Source organism: Neofelis nebulosa, chromosome 8 (assembly GCF_028018385.1).
Source record: "Neofelis nebulosa isolate mNeoNeb1 chromosome 8, mNeoNeb1.pri, whole genome shotgun sequence".
NCBI lineage: Eukaryota > Metazoa > Chordata > Mammalia > Carnivora > Felidae > Neofelis > Neofelis nebulosa.
In genome coordinates, this window is record NC_080789.1 from 50,914,264 (window position 1) to 50,940,189 (window position 25,926).

The 25,926-nt window shown below is 42.5% G+C and overlaps 1 protein-coding gene across 2 annotated transcripts in view; it reads right to left on the reverse strand.

The window, feature by feature from the left end:
* IRAK3 (interleukin 1 receptor associated kinase 3) overlaps positions 1-25,926 on the reverse strand; it is a 62,857-nt gene that overhangs the window by 9,748 nt on the left and 27,183 nt on the right. The window contains exons 6-12 of one of the 2 annotated variants that reach the window (XM_058742113.1): positions 24,317-24,381; positions 17,706-17,820; positions 16,774-16,892; positions 3,506-3,704; positions 3,175-3,237; positions 2,916-3,080; positions 625-1,155 (exon numbers count right to left, since the gene is read on the reverse strand). In XM_058742113.1, the coding sequence (XP_058598096.1) occupies positions 640-1,155; positions 2,916-3,080; positions 3,175-3,237; positions 3,506-3,704; positions 16,774-16,892; positions 17,706-17,820; positions 24,317-24,381 (1,242 nt within the window). In that variant the 3' untranslated portion in view covers positions 625-639. Of the gene's footprint in view, positions 1-227; positions 1,156-2,915; positions 3,081-3,174; positions 3,238-3,505; positions 3,705-16,773; positions 16,893-17,705; positions 17,821-24,316; positions 24,382-25,926 lie in introns of those variants that run through there. The other variant, XM_058742111.1, reaches the window with a different exon arrangement.

Genomic DNA, 25,926 nt, shown 5'->3' on the forward strand with positions numbered 1-25,926 from the left:
GATATAATGGTCTCTAGGTTTGTAAAAAAAAAAAAAAAAAAAAAATGCAATAATAGCCAAAACTGTATGATATGTGATAAACTATCCTAAGGGTTTAAATACAGAAATACAGATCTTGGGCAAGAATCCCCTCTCTACACAGAACATGTCAACAGCCAAGGGTAAATCTGGCTCATTTTCAAACAGACAGGCTTGACAGGGAGGAACAGAAAAATACTAAAGGTTAATTAAGATAAACACAAAGGTAATTCTTTAAAAAGGCACCTGTTAACATTTACAAATTAGACACTTCTTACAACCTTCACAAGCAAGCCAAACTGAATAATGCAATCTAACTGAACTGAATGTACTTAGCAGACTGGTGGCACAGGGGCTCATGTTGATGATGATGGAGAAGACCGTAGAATCTAGTCCCTCTTTGGTAGGTTTTGTTTGTCTAAAGCCACAGCTCATGATCTTAAGTAATTTTGGATGGCTCTCATATAGCCTAGGTTTGAGCCACTCTGTTTTCAGAGTTGGGAAGGAAGGAGTAGAATTGTCCAGAGTAGATCCGCATCACCCAAACTCACCATCCATAGTCCTTTTCGCATTACTTATGGTAACAATGTTTTCCCAAGATGATACCTGTACTCAGAGGCCTTAGCAATACTTGCTTTCTTCTTTATCTTCTGGTGAAATTGATTCCTTTTTGTACTGCTCACATTCGTTCCAGGAAGATTCAGAGGAACAGCTAGTCTCCACTGGCTTGCTCCTGTAAGAAGGGTCTGGAGCTTCTGCAGAAGGGTCCAGATCTGCACCACAGGCCCCTGAGTCCTGCAATAGAGCTGAATGCTTTGCAGACCAACTTTCTTTACAAGAAGAACTGGGCGTGTTGCATGCATCCTCTTTTCTCTCACCCCCTGTCTTTCTGTGAAAGCCCAGAAATGTAACCTCAGACTGGCTGCATTCAAATGGAACTTTCGGAGTCACTCCATCTTTTCTCAAACCTTGATCATGAGGGTGTGAACGATTATTCTGGTTTTCATCATCTTCCACTGGAATACTTGGTACATTATCCAAGAATAGAGGAGAAGGACACCTGAAGGACTTTAGTGAAGTGGGAGGGTCCTCAGCAAAATATAAGCAGGCTTGAGTACTTTCAAGAGTAGTTAGGACCTAGGTAACCAAGAAACAAACATTGAGTTAAGTTTGAATAACCTCTCCTTTCACCTTTTTTTCTGCCTACTTATTAAGGAACAGCCTCTTGTTTTCATGAAATAAGTTCAACAATAGAGTTTTGAATGAGAAGCTATTAAAGATTAGCTAGACCCTTTCTTTCACAGACTTGAACCAAAGTATAAAAGATAGGGGCCCAGGAATCTGTATTTTAAAAGCTTCCCAGTTGATCCAGATATGCAGCCCACATTGAGAGCTGTTGACCTGATTTAAAAGAGCATGTAACTGGGGCGCCTGGGTGGCGCAGTCGGTTAAGCGTCCGACTTCAGCCAGGTCACGATCTCGCGGTCCGTGAGTTCGAGCCCCGCGTCGGGCTCTGGGCTGATGGCTCGGAGCCTGGAGCCTGTTTCCGATTCTGTGTCTCCCTCTCTCTCTGCCCCTCCCCCGTTCATGCTATGTCTCTCTCTGTCCCAAAAATAAATAAAAAACGTTGAAAAAAAAAAAATTTAAAAGAGCATGTAACATATCTTTACACACACACACGTACTTTTAAAAAATGTACTTAGAGAGTTTTACTATTTACAAAGTGTTTTCACACCCATTCCCCCTTTTAATCTGTACAAACAATATTATTATTCTCATTTTACAGATAATAAAGCTGAGGCTCAAAAAGGGAATAAATATCACTAGCCAGTAAGGAACAGATCTGTTGCTTGACCTCAGATCTGGCTCCCAGTCCCATTATTCTTCCATGGTACCTCTCATAGCTCCTTTTGGGCCCAAGATTTCAGGTCATATAGCTCTTACTGGTGGTGTCAGGCCTCGAATATACCTCTGCTGCCTCCCAGGCCAGTGTTCTTTATATTCTGATTATGTTGACCTCTTGTTTAAAATCCCCTCCTGCTTCCACAATAGACTCAGGATTAAACCCAGACTACCACAATGGATTCATGTCCGTCCATCATCTAGAACTTCCTATTATTTTGAGCACTCCAGCTTTTCCCTTATGACATCCCACTTCTCTGAACTACCTGCAGTATTAGTGCCATGGAATCCATCACCTCTGAGCTTTGCATGTATAGATTCTCGCTGACTGAAGTGTCCTCCTATTCTTACTGTTGCCTCAATTCACCCTATTCTGCCAACCATAGCACAGCCGTCACTTCCATCAAGAAGCTTCCTTGACTTGCATAGGCTGGTGTGTATTCTGAGCCTACGCTCCCATACTGACCTGGGCTTCTACCCACCCTGATGCCATGTTTACTGATCTGACTCACTCTGGACTGTGAGCCTGAAGGCAGCAACCGTATCTTGATTACTGTTGTGCCCTCAGCACCCAGTACAAAGTCTGGCACGTGCAAAGTAAGCGCTAGCTAAATATTTGTTGAACAAATAAACAAATAACTGACTGGATGATTAAACTGATGACTAAATTAAAAAACCAGTAGGGGAAATAAGTGCTACATTCTTAATGGACCAGATCTCTTAATGAAGGCTGAATACAATTCTCTCCAAATTACTCACTTATGTCATTTCATTAAATTTTTTGTGGTGCCCTGATCCCACCCAATAATGACCTCTACCAGAGTACCAAAGAATGTGACTTGGTGACTTGGAAAAACTATCTATTAGGTTAGAATTCTGTGTTAGGGGCTGGATTTGCCTCATTGATAAAGAATTTACTTAGACACACAATGTATCCAATTTAGATTTTCCATGGTTCTGTGGGCTTGGTTTTGAATAAAACCATGTGTACGTACTTCATCCATTGATGGTCTTAACTTTGCCCGCGTGGTAGCACACTGGCCCGCCAAAGAGAATAGCTTGGCAGAAAAATTCCGAGGACAGGGATGCACTTTCTTATCTAGAAACGAAAGGCATGAATCGAGTCCTCTCTTCTCCATCAACTCCATAAGGAGATCCCTCTAGGAAGAGAAGAAGATAAGGTATCTTTGTCTTTTAGAACTCTATCCAAAAAAATGACCAAGAAATGGGTGCAGAGATGAAGACAGTTCTTACCAGCTGGATATGCTTTGGATCATCTAACACCACTTTACAACCTGTCAGAACTTCCATGATTACCTATAGGGAATATAGAGAAAGTCAGCTACATATGTTAAATATATACATATAATTAGGTCAACAGTTAACCTTGACAATGGACATAGTTAATTCTAATCAATGACTGTATATTTTATTATTTGACAGATTGCATGAGATTAATGTATAAGACATTGGGTAACAGGAAGTCAGTAGGTCTAAAAGTTAAAGCCCTTAAAAAAATTCTTAGAATCTAGAACATTCCTGGTGATAAACTCTCCTTCTTTGTTGACTGGTACTTGGTACTTACAATTCCAAAGCTATAGACGTCCGTTTTAATGGAAAGTTTGCCCTGTCTGATATACTCTTCAGGCATATACCACAGATGTTTAGTGCTGCTGCTAGCCATGCTTATGGTAGAGCTCTGATGTTCCGGATGGGGTCGGAAGTGCGCCATGCCAAAGTCCGTCAGTTTGGGTTCAAACCGATCATCCAAAAGTATGTTCGCACTGAAATTGTAGCCAAGGACAAACGAGACCAAAACATCATAAAGGCATTCGAGCAAAAAACAAAATGGCAAGCGTACCCTCATATCTGGTTAATTCCAAACAATGACAACACAAACGCGTACAGAATTTTCCGTGAGGGTATTTTCCCATTTTTCTTAAAATATAAATACAAGGATTATATAAAACTCAAAGATGAAAACCTGGCCTAGGGACAGTGGGCTTTTCAAATTTATAGATACATGGAGTTGGTAGATAAAGCTGATGATTTGCCAATAGGAGGAACTAAAATGAACCAAAGCAGCTTTCCTTATGCTCTTCTGATATGCGGTGAGCACACTAACTGGGTTTTAGTCAGCTAACAATCAAGTACCTGTTATGTACAGAGCTGTGCTGCGGAATGCCCAGCTTCTCAGCAGAGAGCCACTAACCTGCAGCGATGTGAAGGATCTTTGGTAGCCCCTGCCTTAAGGATAGCCCTTCTCTATTGTCCCATCTCTATGACTTTCTACGTACTGAAGTCAAAAATATCTTTGAGCCTTATTTAAAATATAGATATCTGCTGAGGTAAAGACAAAGTGCTTAGAGTCAATTTTAGCTACTTGTCGCATAAAATCCTAAATAATCACTTAACATCTTGTCTGACAGTAAGCCTCAGCTTACATTTACCTTCAAAAGGCTGTCACAGCAGGGATGGAAAAGGCTAAGCCCATGCATTTCACATGGCCCACACCTGGGGTGAGTCCCAGCTCTGCCTTTCCCTGGCTCTGTGACTGTTGATGGGTTACTTCACCCCATAAGTCCCAATGTCGTTTTCCTCACATGTGAAATGAGGCAAACAACAGAACTCACAGAACTGATAAGGAGAACAGAAATAGCCTACTATCTGGCACACAGGAAACGGTTGATAAATGGTAGGTAAGATGAAAATTACTAATTAATCATAAGAGAGCAGAAGGATATTGATAAAAGAGGTGGGTGGGCCAAGAAAAAGTAACCCATTTCTCAGTTTTGCTCCGGGCTATTCAGAGCTTGCTCTTTGTCCCCTGAAACTAAAGCTTCCAAAATGCCAAGTGGTATATTTGAAGTACTACACATTGTTATTAAAAGTGGTAATAGGGGCACCTGGGTGACTCAGTCAGTTGAGTGTCCAACTTTGGCTCAAGTCATGATCTCACAGTTCGTGAGTTCGAGTCCCACGTCGGGCTCTGTGCCGATGGCTCAGAGCCTAGAGCCTGCTTTAGATTCTGTGTCTCCCTCTCTCTCTGCCCTTCCCCTGCTTGTGTGCTCGCTCTCTCTCTCTCTCAAAAATTAAAAAAAAAAAAAAAAAAAAAAGTAAGTGGTAATAGCCAGAGGAGAAAAATAAGAAATTCTTAATCCTCAACAAATATTGAATCTTACAAAAGTTCCAGAAGTCCTTGCTGTCCCTGTACGAGTGGGCCGACAGGCAGACCCTAGTTTCATGGGTCTGAATTGCAGGTGTTGTAATAATTCAGAGTATTCAGACTCCTAGTTCTGTTTCGAGGATTCAGAGCTGAGGCCTTTAAGAATTCTAACCCAGACTCTGTCTAGAACTAAGCTGACAACAGACAGAATGAAGAGATTCTCCGGGGCCCTTTAAGGGTAGAGAAGAACATGTCCTATACCTGACGTCACCCTCTATCCTTTAAGGGTGGCAGGAGAATTGCAAAATCCAAAGAGCCCGCTGCCTCATGTTATCCGTCCTAGGGCCATTCCCCGTGGTGTGATCCTTGCACTTACGAGGAGAAACTCAGAGAAGGCCTAGCCCTCCACACTTGAATCAACGATCACGGTTCTCATTTTTCTCCTTGCCTTGTCTTTTCTCTCCGTTGATTTCAAACCCGGCAGCTTCTAAGGCCGGCCTGGGGCTCACACATCTGTGTCACTCATCATCTGTCTCACTTGGGACACAGTGCTGACCACCCTGACAAGCCTCTGAAGACGAGGGATCCCCTAGAGCCAGATCGTACCTTCTCCCCAGCTCTAGGTGAGAACAGACAACTTGGTTTGTAATTACTTCTTCCACAGGTGGATCCCCTGATCATTTTGGAGTGCCGGGTATTTGGCGCAGGAGTTTGCGAAGTGTGCCAGGAGGTGAGATGGGCAGAGAGGTTCGTTAGGTCCCGTTACCAGGCCCCAAACTCCTGCCCCTCCAGCTCCTGTTGCACCGACAGCCTAGCTGTCTTCTGCATACACCCCCAACCCCCACACGCACACCCTTTATTTCAGCCAAGGGGGGCGCAAGAGCTCTGAATGCCAGAGTTCCAATGGCACACGTCTAGCCCTCTCCTTCCTCCACTCAGCTCTGAAGACAGTATCAAATCATAACTTAAAACGTCAGACCTGGGGCACCTGGGTGGGTCAGTCGGTGGAGCAGTTGCGCGTCTGACTTTGACTTGGGGTCCGATCACCATCTAGCAGTTTGTGAGTTCGAGCCCCACACTGAGCTTGCTTCTGTTGGTGTGGCACAGAGCCCACTTCAGATCCTCTGCCCTCACCCTCTGACCCTCTCCTGCTCGCGCTTGCTCTCTCTCTCAAAAATAAATAAACATTAAAAACATGTTAAATGCTATACCCATGAGGATGCAAAAAGCTGAATTTGCAAAACACTTAGATTTCCTGAAGAATGGGTCTTTTCTAAGCACAAAAGAAGAAAAAATAACGAGCAACAAAAACCAAACCCATACTCTCATGCCTTTATTTGAGCCTCAGCAAAACTAGTGGCAAGCTTTCAGCAATTGGTGACTCATGCTTCTGAAAGACTTAGGGAGAGCAAGTAACCACAATGTGTGACACAATAAATCCCACAGAGGACTTTGGGTCAGCGAGAGGCCATCAGTGAGAACGTGAAATTGCCCCAGGGCACTGCATTGACACTTTTCATGACGATAATCTGGTGAAGAGACCAGTTGTTTACCCGCAGACTAGCATGAATTTTACTAGCATGAATTTTACGTCCAGTGATTTACTTACTCTGTTCTAAATAAGTTAATAATAGCTGAGGAAGAAGAATGTTCTATTTTAATAAAACAGTAACTGCAAAAGCCCCTTGAACAATGAGTTCCACCCTAGTTCTTTCCCCTGCTACAGCCTTCAACAGAATGTTCATACACTGCCTTCAACTATCATGCAGGTCAAGGGAGTATGTTTATCTTAGGGGGGTAAAACCAGGCTAATAAAATAGAGAACATAAAAGAACTACAATCAGATACCAATATAGTGAAACAAAAGGGCAGCTTGCTAACCATGGCGCTTACCAAAGAGACAGACAAGAAACCTGTCACGGCCCACACCTTCAGCTTCGTGTTTCTACAAGCCATTTCTTCTGTTCTTTCCCACAGAGCCACTTACTGTAACACAGACCATCACCTCTCTAGATAATTCTTTTAGTAGCAGGATCAGTGGAGGTACACTGAGGAGATGGCGAAAATCCTATTACACAAGGCGGTCGATTTGTATCCTGACTCTGGGGAGTAACATGCTCTCTCTCTTTTTGTGCCAGCGATCTCCAGGACAATTCTTTTTGGGGCCTGAACCTCCTCCCAAAGGCTACAAGGATTGCTTTCTCTGCCCACCAGTTTTTTTTCCTGATTTAGCCAAAGCCCTTGGGCCTAAAATATAAACAGAGAGTGCAAGGACACACCTAGACTATAATGCAGAATTTGGATTTAAGTAAAAATAAACGTCTGACCTGTAAGCATACGATTGGTTTTTAAAAATACCTATTTTTAAAGGATTTTAGGGAGAGTATTATTGGTGTCTAGTAACCCAGTCTGGAGTACCTGGCAATTCTCTGGGAAAGTCCAGACTCCAACCAATTGGCTCCAGAGAAAAAGACGACCCGCTGGCCTCTTCCTGACAGCCTGAGGCAACAGGACATCTCACTGTCTGTGTCACTACTGTTGCAACACCAAGATACCCCTCACCAGATGAGGCAAGATGCAGCTTCTCAGGGAACCTACAGGTTACTGGAAAAGGGCACACACGCCCCCTCCCCCCACTTCAACATGCAGTACATCTGACGAAGTTGAGGCCCTTTATTCCGCCTCAGACTGTACAGCCTTCTCTTTCTTTTCCACTGAACCCAGGCAGGACCCAGAGACAGTATTAAAGCTTGTTACTGCTTTATTGATGACTTGTGAGTCTTAGGCTCTCTGTGTCAAAGGCCCAGCCAATAAGGAGTATTCGTGCTTTAAATGTGAAATTTCATCTCTAACCAAACTAGCACAACTTCCCTAAGGCTCAGTTTCCTTGCGGGTAAGAGGAAATGAGAATGCTTACCTCTTAGGGTCGTTACAAGGATTAAATGAGAAAATGTAATCAGAGTGCCGGATACACAGGGAGGGCCTCGAAATATACTCTGAAGGATGTAGGCTGGCCTTTGTCCATCCTATACCCACCTTAAAATCCCAAGAAATTTGGGTGGGTATGTCTAGAAGTTCAAGGCACCAATCTGAAGGAACAAAGGTACAGGAAGTTGCAGGATGACCCTGGAGATCTGAGGATCATCGGGTTAATCATTTTCAGGGCATCCGTTGAGTTTCAAAATAGTTCCAGAGAAGTTCTGGAAAAGCCTGAGTAACGTAACATTTCCAGATACTCTAAAATCATGGAGACAGAAAAAGAATTGTTTGGTATATATATGTGCATGCATGTAGGTACCCAGGTGTATAAATAAATGAATGTTGGGGTTTAGAGACTGTGATGGTAAAATTAATAGGAGAAATTTTAATTTATGCAACATTTAATTGTGCCAGCATCCCTTAGAAATGATGAACTTATTTGGAAATTTTAGAAGAAGGGAGACATGGCTGCGGGGAGAGGAAAATCTGGGGGAAAAGAATTATTTACATCTGAAACACTTCTGAAAAGAAAAGTAGGTTTTTACGGGGAGGGGGTTGGGGGTTGGGTAGAGAGGAGACTTGTTAATTAACCAACCAACCAGTCAAACAAACAGACTTTGCATTCCCTTCAGGCTCTGCATCCCTACTAAATGCTAAGCGGGAGTCCTAGCCACACACAGCAGGTCTGGTGGGGGGGGGGGGGGGGAGGTGGGGTAAAGGAAGGTGGAGCTTGGGTCCTCAGGCAAGGGTGTTACGGTGGGAGGAAGGGTGATCAGTGGCTTCCTAGCCTCCCTCCAAACCACTCAGTGTTTCTAGTCCCTCACAAACGAAATTCTCCACACACTCAACTACCACCATCTCTGATCAATTTCCCTCTTCTAAAAATTCATTTTTAAGCATATGGCTTTTTTCCTTCCTTTCCTTCCTAGACCACCTCCCTTGTATGAAAATCTGTTTCACTTGGCAGGAGACACATGGCAATACCGATGAGAGAACATGATCTTATAGGAAACATTAGAAATGTTCACTGAGATTATCTCGGCTTTGGAAACATTAACAGGAATGAATGCCTGGGATGAAAAATGCTGAGGATAAAATGCACTTCAATGTAAAATCGTTCATAAATGTGAAAACAATTAAGCTGGCTAAGGGATAGGATGGAAATAACAAGAAGGTTTACTGCTTTCAGATGCTTTTATGTGATCCTGTAACTCAAAAACATCTTCGTTTCCCAAATAAAAATGTGAGGGTCTTTTGCCAAGAACAGAGACTTCAACTCTTCAAGATTCTTTTCTTTAAATCCTTTTCCTCCTTAAATTCCACCATCTGGAAATGAATTTTGTTTTTCTAATATTCTCTTTGAAGAGTTCAAATTACTAAGACATATTTGGGCTAACTAAACCACCAGACTTCTTGAAAATACCTTTGAAATGTGGGCTTGGCTTCCTCCTTGGGTATTCAAGCTGCGTCCTTGACAGTGTCTCCTTAGAAGACTCTTTATTCTCACTGCTTGAACAAGACCAAGATTCCCAATGCAGACCTCCAGGCCTAATCTCCCCTCAGAGTCTGCTGCCTACTGCCATTTTCACTAAGGGTCCAATGTCAAAATTTCCCAATTTGCACATACTAGTTAGTTATGTTCTCTTCTCCTGCCCAATTTCTCCGTCTTTGCCCATGAAACCAACATGCTCCCAGGAATCCAGGCTAGGAACCCTCAATTGCCTGATAAGACCATGATTGTTGGACCCACACAAACATGGAACCCCACCACCTTCCCCATCTACAGACATGGACAGAGGCAGATCACAAACTTTAGTAAGTTAGCTTTCTCCTCTGCCACACTGAGGTAAGACCAATGATACACAAACTCAGGGAGTTTGTGTTGGGAGGAGTAAGTTATTCATTGGGCTTTGGAGTCAGGTCTTCAGTCAGGCTGGCTATCACAGAACTCCTCATTCTGTCCGCAGCCTCGGCTTCCCCGAATGCACTAGCACTTACCAGTGCTGTGCGGATAGATGGCGCTTATTAGTGTTTTGGGACTTTGTTTATACTGTTCCCCTGACCTGCAAAGTACTCCTCCCTCCCTTATTTTCATTTCAACCCTCAATGCAGCCTAAGATTCACTCCCTCCATGAAGTTTTCACCCCACTGCTCTGAATTCCAGTGATACTCACTCCCTTCTCCACGTTCCCACTGTGCAGCCCGCACCATACCATTTGGTACTTCCTCAGAGAGACCAGCTTGTGTTGTTTACACAAGCATAATGTTGAGTCTATAGAAGATACCAAGCAAACATTTGTTGATATAATCAACGTGTTAATTAAGAGAATTTGAAACCATAAGTGGACCCAGACCACTCTGCATATGGCAAATATACGGCCCAAATGCTGCCAAAGCAGCTTCCCATTTTCTTGGCAGACATCACTAATTGAGTTCAGAACGCACCCACCCCAGGTTCTCTTTCAACACTGCAGGTGGGAAGTCATTACCAATCAATCAACGATGGAATGTGAGCTGTAACTGATTTGCCATCGGTGCTATAGTACAATCACTTCCTTTTCAGATGAGGTAAATGAGCCCTGCATGGTTGTAATGACTTGTCTTTTTGCAAAACAGCTTGTTAATGGCAGAGTCAGGACTACAGTCTAACCCTCCTTTTTCAGTTTGCTACTCTTGCAATTTACTACAGTTAACCGAAAGAAACATCTTTTTATTCAGCTACTCATAAAAGATTAAGAAACTGTTGATGACAAAGCAGAAGTAAAATGGAGTTTCTCTCTAATTCAGGTACGTAGAGATAATTGTAGGGGCACAATGATGGTTAACGGGTGAGTCACAGGAAGCCAGATTTTAGCTCAAAATAAATGACATCCTAATCGTTAGAGCTTCACCCAAATGGAGTGCTAACAACACGCTGTGCAAGGGTCCGAGGACAGGCTGGATGAGACACTTGGAGGCAGAAGGAAGAGTCCCCATGAGGTGGGATGAATTACAGCTTATTTCCAAGTCTTGGGCTGTGCTTTACATACGTTATCTCACTTCATGTCCACAGCCCTAGGAGAAGATTCAGTAGTCACCTGCCTGGTTCCAGACAAGGACTTTTCTCTTAAGAGTAGAACATAATCCTTAAATAAAAATGTTTGAAGCATGATATAGAAATAAAAAGAAAACATGGGGCGCCTGGGTGGCGCAGTCGGTTAAGCGTCCGACTTCAGCCAGGTCACGATCTCGCGGTCCGTGAGTTCGAGCCCCGCGTCAGGCTCTGGGCTGATGGCTCGGAGCCTGGAGCCTGTTTCCGATTCTGTGTCTCCCTCTCTCTCTGCCCCTCCCCCGTTCATGCTCTGTCTCTCTCTGTCCCAAAAATAAATTAAAAAAAAACGTTGAAAAAAAAAGAAATAAAAAGAAAACATTAAATAAAAAGCTATAGTCTCCATCTAAATGAAGCCTCATTGATATTTTGGTATGTTTTAATCTTTTTTTTTAATTCATGAATTTGTAGTTCTAAAAGTTATAACTGTACCATATACTAGTTCAATTTGGCCTTTTTAAAAAAATTGTTTTAATGTTTATTTATTTTTGAGAGAGACAGAGTGCGAGCAGGGGAGGGGCAGAGAGAGAGGGAGACACAGAATCCGAAGTAGGCTCCAGGCTCTGAGCTGTCAGCACAGAGCCCGATGTGGGGCTCGAACCCACAAGCCATGAGATCATGACCTGAGCCAGTCGGACCCTTAACTGACTGAGCCACCCAGGTGCCCTCAATTTGGACTTTTCCCTTTAATCTCACTTTATATACATTGTTCCATATTATTTCATACTATTAAAAACATTATTTAATAGTGTCAAATGATGTATGACAAACTCTCCTGTGATTCATCAGTCTGAGGTCCAGAAAAGAAAATAAAGGTAACAATATCTTCCATTTCTTATTCCATCAAAAACAGAGCCCTGACTCAGTCACAGAAAAGGTCGCTATTGAACATATTTTGAAATGTCCTTTTTTGAGCCAATTATCAGGGCCATGAAATAAAGTGACACTTCCCCTAAAAGCTGCCTTACAGAGAATGGAAAATTAATATGATGCAGGCAGAAGAACAGGAATCTCAGACCTTCCTGAAAGCACTAGGCTGTGCAAACAGGAACCAAGAATCAGGGAGGCCCAAGTTTAGAGCAAAGTGAAGAATTCATTTAAAAGATTTGGGAGGGTGACCTGCGTCAGCCAATTCACATTTGGTCAAGCCTGCTGGAGGCTGAATGTCATTACCATCAGATGTTCAGTGCCCTGAATGAAATGAGTTGGTTTCATTCCAGTTTCTAGAGAACAGGTGCACACATCACCAAAGGAAAGGGGAGGAATCTACTGTTATAGCTGGTACTAATTAACATCTTTGCTGGCAGGCTCAGCAAAAAGGCCAAGAGTTCACTGGCTGTAGAAGGGCTGATATGCTCTGGAACAGGCAGGGACACACTGATGAGCCCTATGAAACCACAATCTCAAAGAAATGCCCACAGCCCTGGAACTCTACACCCTGACTCGTGCCCGGGCAAGCATAGTCTACAGATGGTTATGTTTGAGTCCTCGAACCCTTTGGAAAAGCCAAAAAGGCAACAATCAGCAGCAGCCCCGTCACCAACTAAAAAAATTAATACATTGTTAGCACATTTCCAGTTTAAATCCTGCCTCTTCCGTGAAATTCTCCATCTCTGACCAGATCTCTCTTGGTGCTCTTTATCTGTAATACTGTTTGGCACTCTGTCTCGCAGTGTTGCTGAAATGATTTTATAGTTGGCCCCATCCAGACAAGTACCTAAGATACTGGCCTGGAAGAAATGGCCTCCTTCCGAGTGTGAGACCTCCTAAGAGACTCCAGAACCTTTCTGTTCCCACCTATGTCCCCAGAAAAGCCTCAGAGTCCCTCGTAAGAGCCTCATTTATCCTACCCAGGTCCTCAGGCTGGTTGGCATGCAAGCCCATTGCACCCCTGCCCACCATGTTCCTCACTCTTCCCAGGAGCCCTTTCCTTCTTCTCCAGTCTTGTTCCTTCCTCTCCAGCTAACCCATTTGTCTTGCTTTCATTATACACTTGGTAACTGTTTACTTGACTCTTTCCCTTGAACAAATTATTGCCTCCACTAGGACTATTCTCCCCCCTTCTTTCAACCAATCCACTGCCATGACCCATCTCCTCAAAGACTGGGCTTGGAACTCTGTAATTAGAGCGAGCCTCCTCAGAGCAGGCAACCACTGAACATCTTTAGTGTTGCACCATATATCTTCTGGGTTTGTGTTATCCCTCTGATCAGCAGGTTGAACCTTCAAGGACAAGACTATGATCACCCACATCTACCCCACGTGGTCTAATACAATGCTCTGCATACAACAGGTGTTCCGTAAATATTTATTAACTCAAATAAACATGATTTGCCAAATGTGCAATAACCATATGTTAACACAGAAGTGATCTGTCTTAAAACAGAGCTTAGTTTGGAGGTCTACTTTTCGAACACAATAAATTGATGATAGAAGTAAGTGCTGTGGACACAATGTTTGGGTCCCCCTCCAAATTCACGTACTGAAATCCTACCCCCCCCCCCAATGAGATGGTATGTGGAGGTGAGACATTTGGGAGGTGATTAGGTCAAGAGGGCAGAGCCCTCGTGACTGGGATTAGTACCCCTGTAAAAGAAGCCCCAGAGAGATCCCCTTCTACCCTGTGAGGACACAGAGAAAAGATGGGCATCAATGAGTCGGAAAGTGGGCCCTCACTAGACACAGAATCAGCTGGGGCCATGGTCTTGGACTTCCAGCCTTCAGAACCGTGAGAAATAAATGTGTTGTTTATAAGCCACCCACTTTCTAGTCTTTTGGTTATGGTTATTTATCCTGAATGGACTAAGACAGTAAGTAAGTTCAAAGACTGGCTGGCCATCATCATCTCTTAGCCTCTGCCCCTGCTATTCCTGCCACGTTTTCACCAATTATAACATACTCTCTGCCAAGCACCATATATATTTTATGTCATTTAATCCTAAGAGATAGATGCTATTATTCTTTTGTTAGCATTTTGCAGAGGGAAAAACTGAGGCTTACAGAAACTAAGCAATTTGCTCAGAATCCCATGTTAAGAAGAACATCACCGGCTTCTTAAATCAGATGTCTGACACATTAGGGGAAGTGAGCTGAGACGAAAGGATGGGAAGAAGGTGGAGAGGAAAGTATGAAAAAGAAAAATCATTTGGTCACATTTTGCAGAGCGTTAGCCAGTCAGATCCCCCTCCGGAACTGTGGTGGCCACCGTGGTATGGTCCAGATCCCTCCTACAGGAGGACCCAGGGACACAACGGTGGTTCCCCAGCCAGGGGAGGGGTGGCTGTGGATAGCCCACAGCTGTTGATGCCATTGGTGGGAGGGGGCTGCCTTGCCGTCAGGATATTTTCAAAGGGCCACCCCAACACCAGTGCTCCCCGTGGCATCGGAAGGGCCTCTACTACGATATCCCAGCTCAACTTCTCCAATTGCCCGATTCTGCCTTCCTCCTTCCCTCCCTTACTTCTGTTGTTCCTGACAGCACCCTAAAAAACCTGCTGCAGGCAAATCTCTCCCCTGAGCCTATTTCCTAGGACCCTGCCTTGAAGACACCTATCCAGAACGAGAAAGCGGGTTATCAGGACCACAGCCTGAGCTCTATCTAACCAGATCCCTGGAGACAGATGCTGGCAGGGCACATCCAAAGCTGAGGAAAACCTTGGACACAAGGCAGAGGCTGGATCTGTATCCCTCCACCACTACCACCCATTGCCCCCCACCATGCTCCCAGGTGGTGGTCTTCCCTTGTCCCCCAGGCCCATCAAGTATCAGAACCTTGAGAGTCTCTCGCTTCTCACTGCTCTCTCCTAATCAAGTTCTGCTTCCAGGAAAGGATTTGACGGACTCAGTCACACAAAAGGGAAATTAATAACATTGATGTATTACTACTGCTTGGGACAGAAAACAAGCGATACTCGCGTTGACTTTACACCAAAGGAAGAATATATACAGCAAAATTCCAGATATTTATTTATTTCCTCAGATAAAATATCTTTGAGCACCTACTGTGCTGAGCTGGTGGTAAGGTAGGGGGAAGAAGGATTCCTTCGGGTTGGGGGTGGCCACTTCAGCTCTTCGAAACAGACTCCTGACACCTTCACTGTGTATATCTTTGTCCCAGGTCCCGTGAGGGAGCACCCACTTTGTGCTGATTCTATGGGGCCACCAGAGTTGATGAATTACCATTACCACACTGCCACAGGAGCAGACATCTATGGGTGGTTCCCCTATGAGCCCCAGGGCTAAGTAAAAATCTAGTCTTGTTATATGGAGTTCATTTCACCAGAAAAACAAGGAAGTCAGCAAGCAATCGGCTCCTCTTTTGCTCAGCTCGAAAGCACATCAGAAGCTTTTTCAAGATACCAGGAGATGGTTCAGAAAAGGCAGCAGCCTTTTAAATTCAGTCATCCCTGCTACTCAACAAAGGTGTGTTTACCCACTGTTGAACAGATTCAAGATGAAGGGCACACAGGAAAAATTCACCAGGGGGATTTTGTTACAGCGTACCTACTCTCTGAAAGATTCTTTAGGTCTACTGAAGAAAAAGAAAGACGGAAGATGCTGCCTCTCATTTCCTCCTGTCTCAAAAATGCACACCGGAGTTACTGCTTGGCTTGTCACTGATGTAAAGCTAGGAGGCTGCAGGCTGCTTGCTAGAATCAGCAAGACACCGGGGACTCGGGGACAAAGAATTTTAATCACCGTCTACTGTCTACTGCGGTTATCTTGCTGGGAATCTCCGTACAGGTCACTTAACCTTTCCTTAAACTTCACTCGAGAAGAAAAAAGTGAGATTAATACAGGTTCGCCTCAAAGTTTAGTATCAACTACGCAAAACTGTCTACCCTACGTTGTTCGTTAGTAATTCCCAAAGATAATATAAACTCTCCCTTTGGCAATATAAATGTAGCTTCTTAAATTGGGTAGACACATTCTCATTAATAAAAAATAAATAAATAAAATCACTAGAAGGTACACCTGAAACGAATTGGATATTGTGTGTCAGTTATACTGCACTAAAAAAGTAAGATTTGGGGGGCACCGGGTGGCTCAGTTGGTTAAGTGTCTGACTCTCGATTTTGGCTCAGGTCATGATTTCATGGTTTGTGAGTTCAAGCCCTGCCTCGGGCTCTGCGCTAGCATTGCAGAGCCTGCTTGGGAATTTCTCTCTCTCTTCTTCTCTCTCTGCCCTTCCCTTGCTCTCTCTCTCTCTCTCTCTCAAAATAAAAATAAAATTATATTTTAAAAAGTAAGATTTTTAAATACTTAGATGAGCACTCTTTTTTTAATTTTGTTTTACACTTATTTATTTTTGATAGAGACAGAGCACAAGTGGGGCAGGGACAGAGAGAAGGAGACACAGAGTCGGAAGCAGGCTCCAGGCTCCGAGCTGTCAGCACAGAGCCCGACGTGGGGCTCAAACCCACAAACCGCGAGATCATGACCTGAGCCGAAGTCGGACGCTTAACGGACTGAGCCACCCAGGCGCCCCAGGTGAGCACTCTTAATCCTTAAACACACGTACATATCAGGGAAACTGCAGGTAGAAAAGAGTGTGAGGCATGACTCCCCTGTGATGCTGAAAGGGGCTGTCAGGTGCAAGCCAAGCTCTGAGACAACTTACCTGGATACACTGCCACAGATGACCGAGCACGGCTCCGTGTTGTGCAAATACTGAATGGCTCTGGAGGTTCCTATTAAAACACTGATCCGAATGTGCCAAGACAGTGGGGCTGTGTTACCCTAAAAAGACAACGGTAGTTGGTCTGGGAGCAAAACACACGGGTGCGCATTACATAGAAGTATGCCAGAAGAGAGGCAGATGGTGAGGCGGGGTAAGGTGGGTGAATGAACCTTTTGGTTTCCCATAACCTATTTGTGACTCAAGATGGGTTTTCCACTACCAGTGATTCTAGTCCTCTTTACAGCTTTCCATTGGTAATGGAAATACCCAATAATTTGAACCTTAGCTTAGTCAAAATATGGTTAGGAAGGTAACTATGTTTGTAAGTTCATTAAGTAAGATTTTAAAAGTATTTGTGGCATAATAGTGTGGGTAACGGAAAACAATCTGTTTTTATTCTGACCCTAACTGAAACATCACCTGTTCAGAATGACTTGTTAAACTTATCTTTCACAAATACGGGGAATCAAGGCATTAATTCAACCTTCTTCTCTTTAAGGAGTCTGCATTGCCTTTATGCCTACCCTATGTATTGAATGGTATTTTGTGTAAAGTTATGCAAATAAAAATTATGTAAGAAACAAGAGTAGTTCATGTAAACTCATTGAAGATATGGAATCAATAAGAAGTAAGGATCCAGCAAATCTTTTGGCCACCATGTTGCACAACACACAATAACTCAGGTATTTATGCAGTTGTTTTTAAGAGTAAAATATTAATTCATGGAAGAGTCCTCTACTTCCTTGGGAAACCCATTGTTGGCTATCCCCTCCTGTGAACACATGTTGGCTCCTGGATCTCAGGAGATTTCAGCAGCTCCCTCAGGGTTTCAGGGGGTCGGAGAGTTGGGGAGAGCAATAGGTCCGACTTACTACACACTGCAATCTGTCAAAAAGTGATCCATTTCTCATATATGGATAAACAAGGCAGAACTTCTCACTCTCTGTAAAATACGCAGTCAACTCCAGTATGTTTGGATGATGGAACCTTGAAACAAAAGATTTTTAAATCCATCAAATTGTTCATTCAAATAGGAAATGAACAGTGCTGTGGTTTGGGGGTGATAAGGTGGGAATGGGGAATAGGTCTAAAGCAAAATGTAAATTTGGCCAAGGGAAAAGTAATCTCACTGGACACATGACATGACACAGATCTGTTTTCCAAATTGGTCTAAAGCGTTCTGACAAATACTAGACATTCTTTGATTAGTTGTGATCATGCAACTATAAATAAAATATCCAACTATAAGACAGAAAAGTTAAGAAAGTGACGATTCCTTAAGATTTGGGAGTCTTGGGAACTTTAGAAGAAATAGACAATACTCTCTAATATAATAAACTATGTTTATCAATATGAAAGCCGATGTAACTTATTTATTAAATAAAGATAATACAACTGAGACTATTCATTTCATTGCTTGAAGTATACTGTCTAAATCACCAAAATAGAAGAGTACAGGAGACTATTTTTCATTCATTTAGTTCGTTCATTTAGTGAGTATTACTATGTCAGATTCTGTGCTAGGCACCAGTCACACGACTAGAGACGACATCCAGGATCTTCATAAAGCTTTATAGTTACCTAAAATCCATGTGGTTAGTAAAGTCTGATGTTGAAGAACATATCACTGATTTTTATTGTATGCATGTATTTATTCATTATTGAAGATTTCTTAAAATGTTTATTCATTTTGAGAGAGAGTGTGTGCACACATGAGTGGAGGAGGGACAGAGAGAGAGGGGAGGGAGTGTCCCAAGCAGGCTCTGCACTGTCAGCACAGAGCCCACCATGTGGCTCCACCCCACTTACCTTGAGATCATGCATGACCTGAGCTGCAATCAAGAGTCAGACGCCCAACAGATTGAGCCATCCAGGAGCCCCTAACGAGTTTATTTTTAAGTAATCTCTACATCAAACGTGGGGCTTGAACTCACAATCCCAAGATCAAGAGTCACATGCTCCACCAACTGGGCCAGCCAGGTGCCCCAAATATATCACTGATTTTTAAATGACAGAGTTCTGGGGCGCCTGGGTGGCTCCGTTGTTTAAGCATCCAACTTCAGTTCGGGTCATGGGTTTGAGCCCCATGTCGGGCTCTGTGCTGACAGCTCAGAGCCTGGAGCCTGCTTCAGATTCTGTGTCTTCCTGTCTCTCGGCTCTTCCCCCACTTGCACTCTGTCTCTCTCTCTCTCTCAACAATAAACATTAAAAAAAAGATTTTAAATGACAGAGTTCTATGTCAGTGTAGCCTACATTTTCAGCCTCTTTTCCTTTAAAACCCTGTTTCTTGAATGCCTGTATCATCACTGTGAAAACCAATGGAACTCAGGTAACAAACATGAAACATAAAATGTGAAATTCACCTGTGATCTCAGTTCAATTATTTATTGACTACCTACTATGTTCTAGGCATGCTTGGGGATATTAAAATAAGGTTGGTTGGGGTGCCTGGGTGGCTCAGTCGGTTGAGCGGCCGACTTCGGCTCAGGTCATGATCTCGCGATCCGTGAGTTCGAGCCCCACGTCGGGCTCTGTGCTGACAGCTCAGAGCCTGGAGCCTGTTTCGGATTCTGTGTCTCCCTCTCTCTCTGACCCTCCCCCATTCATGCTGTGTCTCTCTCTGTCTCAAAAATAAATAAACATTAAATTAAAAAAAAAAATAAGGTTGGTTTTTTGTAAGATTCTATTTACAAAGGCCTCTTATTTAGTTTCTTCAATAGCAAAACCTTCCTATAAAACACACACACACACACACACACACTCACACATGGCTTCAGATTTCTTTTATTCCTCCTATCATAAAGAAGGAAGTTTTGTGTGTATGTGTGTGTACAAGATCCCTACCCCTATTACAATTCAGACCATATCTATAAAATGCAACACAATGGACTGAAAAGGAACGGAGCTGGTATATTTGGCTGCCTAAAAAACTCATCTATACCACTACCTGGTAACCTTAAAATAATTTAAAGAGATAAAAAATCTTTTGGAAAGCAGCTAGCAGACCTTGTACAGACACAGTCATGGCCCTGGTTCTCTGCTCTCTCGCTCACAGGGCAGAAATGACCATTTGCTTATTTTTAGATATTGCCAATCTAGCAGTAAAATGGACACTGTATAAGTTTGTGAGGTATGGAACATGGCACAGCCATAAACACTGCTGGTTTTGCATCTATAGACCCTTCTCATCCACCTTTCACTACAAATTTTTAAGTCAGTGGGATTTTAGATTATATAGGTCTGAAGGTCAGCAGATACAATACCTTTTATTAAATGTTTATGTATTTGGGGGGGCAGGGGGGACACACACACAGAATCTGAAACAAGCTCTAGGCTCTGAGCTGTCAGCACAGACCCAACACAGGACTCAAACTCGGGACCAGTGAGATCATGACCTGAGCCAAAGTCAGATGCTTAACCAACTGAGCTACCCAGGTGCCCCTGATACAACACCTTGAAAATCAATTCAATCAGCATTTGTGAGTGTCAGATAAACACAGTGTGAGGCACCACCATGTGGCAGACTGGACAGACTTGAACGACAGACAAACCTGGGTTTGAATCTCTGGGCTTCTTTTCATCAGCTGTGTGAACTTGGGCAAGTCATTTAATCTCTGTGAGACTCTTTCTTTGCTATGGTCTGAATTGTGTCTCTCCCCCCACTGGCTACCCCCTGACCCAGTTCACCTGTTAAAGCCCTAACTTCCAATGTAAAGGTGCTTGGAGATGAGGCCTGCGGGAGGTAGTCGGGGTTAGGGTTGGATCTCTCATGATGGGATGATGGGATGAGTGCCCTTATTAGAAGAAACACTGGAGAGTCAGCTCCCTCCCTCTCCACCATGTCAGGACAGAATTAGAAGGCAGTTGTCTACATGCGAGGAAGAGCGCCCTCATCAAGAACCAAATCTGCCTTGATCTTGGATTTCTCAGCCTCCAGAACTGTGAGAAATAAATTTCTTTTGTGTAAGTCACCCTGTCTCTTTTGTGACAGAAGCCCCAGCAGACTAATATTCTTCAACTCTACACAATAATTAAAATGTCACTTCCCAAGGTCCTCATGAAAATTAAATGAAAAGTTAACTGTTTAGCCAGGTGTTAGGTCCTGAAAAATTATTAGCTCCCTTCCCTCCCCTTGGGAAAGGAGGGAAAAAAGGAATCAGAAGCCACATCCCAAGGACTTCACAATTCTGTTTAAGGGACAGGGGTTACACACTTCCTTACTATTGAACTTAAAAAACTCACCCTCAGGTCTCAGCCTAGATGTTACTTTTTCCGAGAAGTCTATACTGCTGCCCCCCCCCCCCCGCCCCGGGCTACCATTTTCTCCACCCTCAGTGCTCTGTACTTGCCCATCCTATCACTTAGTTTACTGAAATTGCCTGTTTACTTATGTGCGTCCCTCCTAATCCCACTTCAGCCAGCATGTTCTGAGAGGAGAGGGCTACATCTGATTTATTCATTAATAAATATCTGAGAAGGAGAAGATTGAAAGTGATTTAGGAAATGAGTTGGGCCTTCTCCAAAAGGTAGGATCTACCTCAGTTTCCCCATCTGTACGATGGGGATAATGGCAGTATTTACCTCACAGGATTGCTGTGAGGACTGCAGAATTAATACGTGTAATGTATTTGGTATTAAGCCTAAAAATAAATATTTATTAGCAGTATAAAGAATAAAAATATCACACCAAGAATATTCAACATCATGGAGCTGTTAATTCTCTTAAAAGTCATATATAAACACCTCACCAGGATAAATCCAAATGGCTAAGAGATATAAATGTAAAAAGTGAAATCATAAAAGTACTTGGCAAAACCATGGTAGAATTATTTGATAACCTTTCACTGGGGAAGGTCTTAGAAACTGTGATATAAAACCCAGAATCCATAAAAGAAAGAACAGATTAAATTCAACTACATTAAAACCATTTCCACATAGCAAAGACTAGAATAGGCAAAGACAAATGTCAATCTGGTAAAAAATTTGTATTTCATAACATAAGACTAAGGCTAATTTTCTCTAATATATAAAATGCTTCTACAAGTCATGAAGAAAAATAACAGCCTAACTGTTAAAAAAATGGGCAAAGAATAGCATCAGGTATTTCACAGAAAAGGAAATATGTCTCTTAACATGTGAAAAGATTCACTCATAATAAAAAAAAGAAATTTAAAGCACATTAAGAAACCATTTTCACCTAGCACATTGGCAAAAATTAAAAGTTAAGAATAAACGGTTTGTAGGGCGCCTGGGTGGCTCAATGAGTTGAGTCTCCAACTTAGGCTCAGATCATGAGTTTGCGGGTTTGAGCCTCACATCGGGCTCTCTGCAGTCAGTGCAGGGCCTGCTTCAGATCCTGTGTCTCCTTCTCTCTCTGCCCCTTCCCCACTCACCCTCTCTCTCAAAAATAAACATTAAAAAAAATACTATGTTGGCAAAAATATGGTGAATGAGGCATTCATATATGCCTAGTGTAGGTATAAATTTTTATAACTTCTTTTGGAAGACAATTTGGTATTATGTAATGCGTGTAACCATTTGACCCTGTAATTTTATTTATGGGAACTTAGATCTACTCAAACAGTTACAAAATAACATATATACAAGCTTTTCTGGGGTGCCTGACTGGCTTAGTCAGTAGAACATGTGACTCTTGATCTTGGAGTCGTGATGCCCCACAGTGGGTGTGGAGCCTTAAAAAATAAATTAAATATTTAAAAAATAAATTAAAAAAAATAAGCTTTTCATGTTGCAGCATTCTTTTTTTTTTTTTAATGTTTATTTATTTTTGAGAGAAGACAGAGACAGAGACAGAGTGCTAGCAGGGGAGGGGCAGAGAGAAAGGGAGACACAGAATTTGAAGCAGGCTCCAGGCTCTGAGCGGTTAGCACAGAGCCTGACGTGGGGCTCGAACTCATGAACCGTGAGATCGTGACCTGAGCCGAAGTCAGATACTTAACCGACTGAGCCACCCAGGTGCCCCTGCAGCATTATTTTCTAACATTAAAAGATTAGAAAAAAATCTAAAACTCTGTTAATATAAGAATGGTTATTCAAATTACAGTACAGGAACACAACAGAATACTAAAATAAGCAACGTGAACAGTATATTTATGCTACCTCTGATGGGAAAATAAGAAAACAAAATACAGAGGCACCTGGGCAGCTCAGTCAGTTAAATGTCCGAGTCTTGATTTTGGCTCAGGTCATATCTCACGGTTTGAGCCTTGCACTGGGCTCTGTACTGACAGTGCAGAGCCTTCTTGGAATTCTCTCTCTCCCTCTCTCTCTCTGCCCCTCCCCTGCTCCTGCACACACACATGCATGTGCTCCCACGCTCTCTCTCTCTCTCAAAAGAAATTAAAAAAAAGGAGAGAAAAAAATACATATATACTTATTTGATGTAAATGCATATAAACCTTTTTCCGGGAAGAGGATCTTAAGCTTTCATCAGATTTTCAAAAACCCGTTAACTCCCAAACAGATTTCTAACCACCGCTCTTGAGTTAGAAGTTTCTCGTGCACTGTATTATGTTGCCATATTTTAGATCTCTGGGAAGATCTACAAAAAACTGATGACTACTGCCTCGGGACAATCAGCTGGGTGGTTAAAGACAATAGTGGAAAACTCCTTTTCTTGGTTTACCCTTTGGCACTTTTGGAATTCTGAAATATTTCAATGTGTTACTTGTTCATCAGCAAATAAATACAGCTTAAATGTAGAAATCTACGATTACAATGTTGGCTTTAGTTTCTTGTTGACTAAATGGTATGCATTAAGTTTTTCTGATTAGAACTCTAATGTTTTGATTGCTGGCCCAGGGTACAAAAGCAGGATTTAGCACAATGACTCCTCTTCCACCACCATTTCACATATTGGTTTAGAAAACATCTGAAAAGAACATTTCTTTTCACAAAGGGTGCCGAGTGAAGTCTGTAGGGTTAAGGACCTCCGATGAGCCGGCTGGACAGCCGCACAGCTGCAGTTATGAATATATATGAAAATGAAGTCATTTTAGCTTGTCTCTGAGGACTCCTGGGCTCATGAATGAAATCCCAGAAAACAATACGCACATCAAAAGCACTTGATTTCTCTGTCTAAACGCTCTTCCCGAAGACGGTTATACTGACAGAAGTTTCTTGACTAAAGTGTCTCTAAGGAAGGGGGGAATGGTAAAATAGATACAATTCTAACGTTCGAGGAGTTATTTTACATTCAGCCATGTTAGTCACACATGATTTAATCCACTTCCTTGTGACAGTTCCTTGTTAAAATATGTTCAAGTGAATTATGTGAATGGTCTATTTTAAAATGTGTTCTGAAGAATATACTAAAGCAGATGTCAAAAATTTACCCAAAGTCCTAAGATCCAACCCACCTTTATTACATGCCCACCATGCCAAGCACTGTGTTATAGAATCAAAGATGCACAAAGATGAAAACCAGGCACAGAGGCAGAAATTCCAGACCAAATATACTCACAGTAGTAAAACTTCAAGCTCAGATAAAAACTGCTTCCATTGTTTCTTACATTGCATTTTTTTCTCCTAAATATCATGGAGAAAAATAAGAAAATAAAATTAAGGAAAGGATCTCTGTTTCTGGGATTTGTAAACCAGGGTCTACAGTCTTCCTGAAACCAGCTGAGCTTTTTGATGTAAATGCATATAATTCTTTTACCGGGGAGAGGATCCTTAGCTTTCATCAGATTTTCAAAAACCCATTAACTCCCAAACAGATTTCTAACCACTGCTCTTGAGTTAGAAGTTTTTCCTGCACTGTATTATGTTGCCATATTTTACATTTGAACCCTTTTACCATATTTTGTACACATTTACATACATTTAAAAATATTATATGTATTCAAAGAAAATCCCATGACAGAAATGCCCTACTTGGTCTCACAAAGGATCCAGTTTGTGATAGCTGTATTCTGGTTAGAAGGGGATTTCACCAATTTGGTATTTATGATTTGGGTCATTTGGATATGTCGATTCAGGTTTACCTTTATATTAATTTTGAAATGGTGGACTTACTAAGAAATTGAAAAATGTAACTCCTTACTTCAAAGAATCTTCAGAAGCTAGCCCAGTGCCTGACACAGGAATATTTATTGAATACATTAATGAATTCAGTAATATTGTATGAGCGCCTACTCTGTCCCTGGTATTGTTCGTGATGGCTTTAGTTTATAAACCTTATGTCGCTGCGCGTCTCTGTATCTCAAGATCCTAACTTCCACCACGAAAGAGTTAAGTACATTGTTAGGCTCCATCAGCTGTAAGTTTCTATCATTTGTAAATTGCAAGACAGGGCAGGGTTTTTAGAGCTCTGTTCTCAGGAAGAAAGGGAGAGAAATCCAACAGGAATTCTGGAAGCTATTTTCCAAGTTAATCCAGGAAGTCAGAAACAATAAACGAGGCTAACAAATCATTTTCGCGGACCACTTTATGAGAATTTACATTTTAAAATACCATTGTCCTGGGAGCCAGGTGGATTTGGTCTCAGTCTTATTTCTAACACGCAATATTTGTGACTTTTTGTCACTTAACCTCCCTGAGATCGTTGTTTTCTTAATCTGAAAAATGAAGGGGTTAGTTTTTGTGTTCATGCTAACCTAGCTTAACTCTCAAAGTTTGGGTCTGTGCACAAGGAACATCAGCTTCACGGGGAGCTGGTAAGAAATGCTGACTCTCAGGTCCCTGCCCAGGTGTGCTCAACCAGAATCTGTATTGTAAGGTCTCCAGGCGATCTGGTCGCACCCATCTAAGGCATCTTGTACACTTTCCCACTTCAGTCCCTCCAGGAAAGGTTACTGAAGTTAATGTTCCAATTTTACAAAACCACGTTTCTTTAGAAACAAATGCTCTATGGCTAAGACTTCATTAAATTTCCCATCTTTCCCCGGTGTGTGTGTGTGTGTGTGTGTGTGTGTGTGTGTGTGTGTGTGTGTGTTTGTGTGCATGCACGCACACACAGGCACACACTTAGGACTTTGTATGGTGTCTAGGCCTTTGGTAACTTTGTTACTTCCTGTCCTTTTACTCCTAGAGATCAGCAACTAAATTCACGAAAAGGACATACACACATGC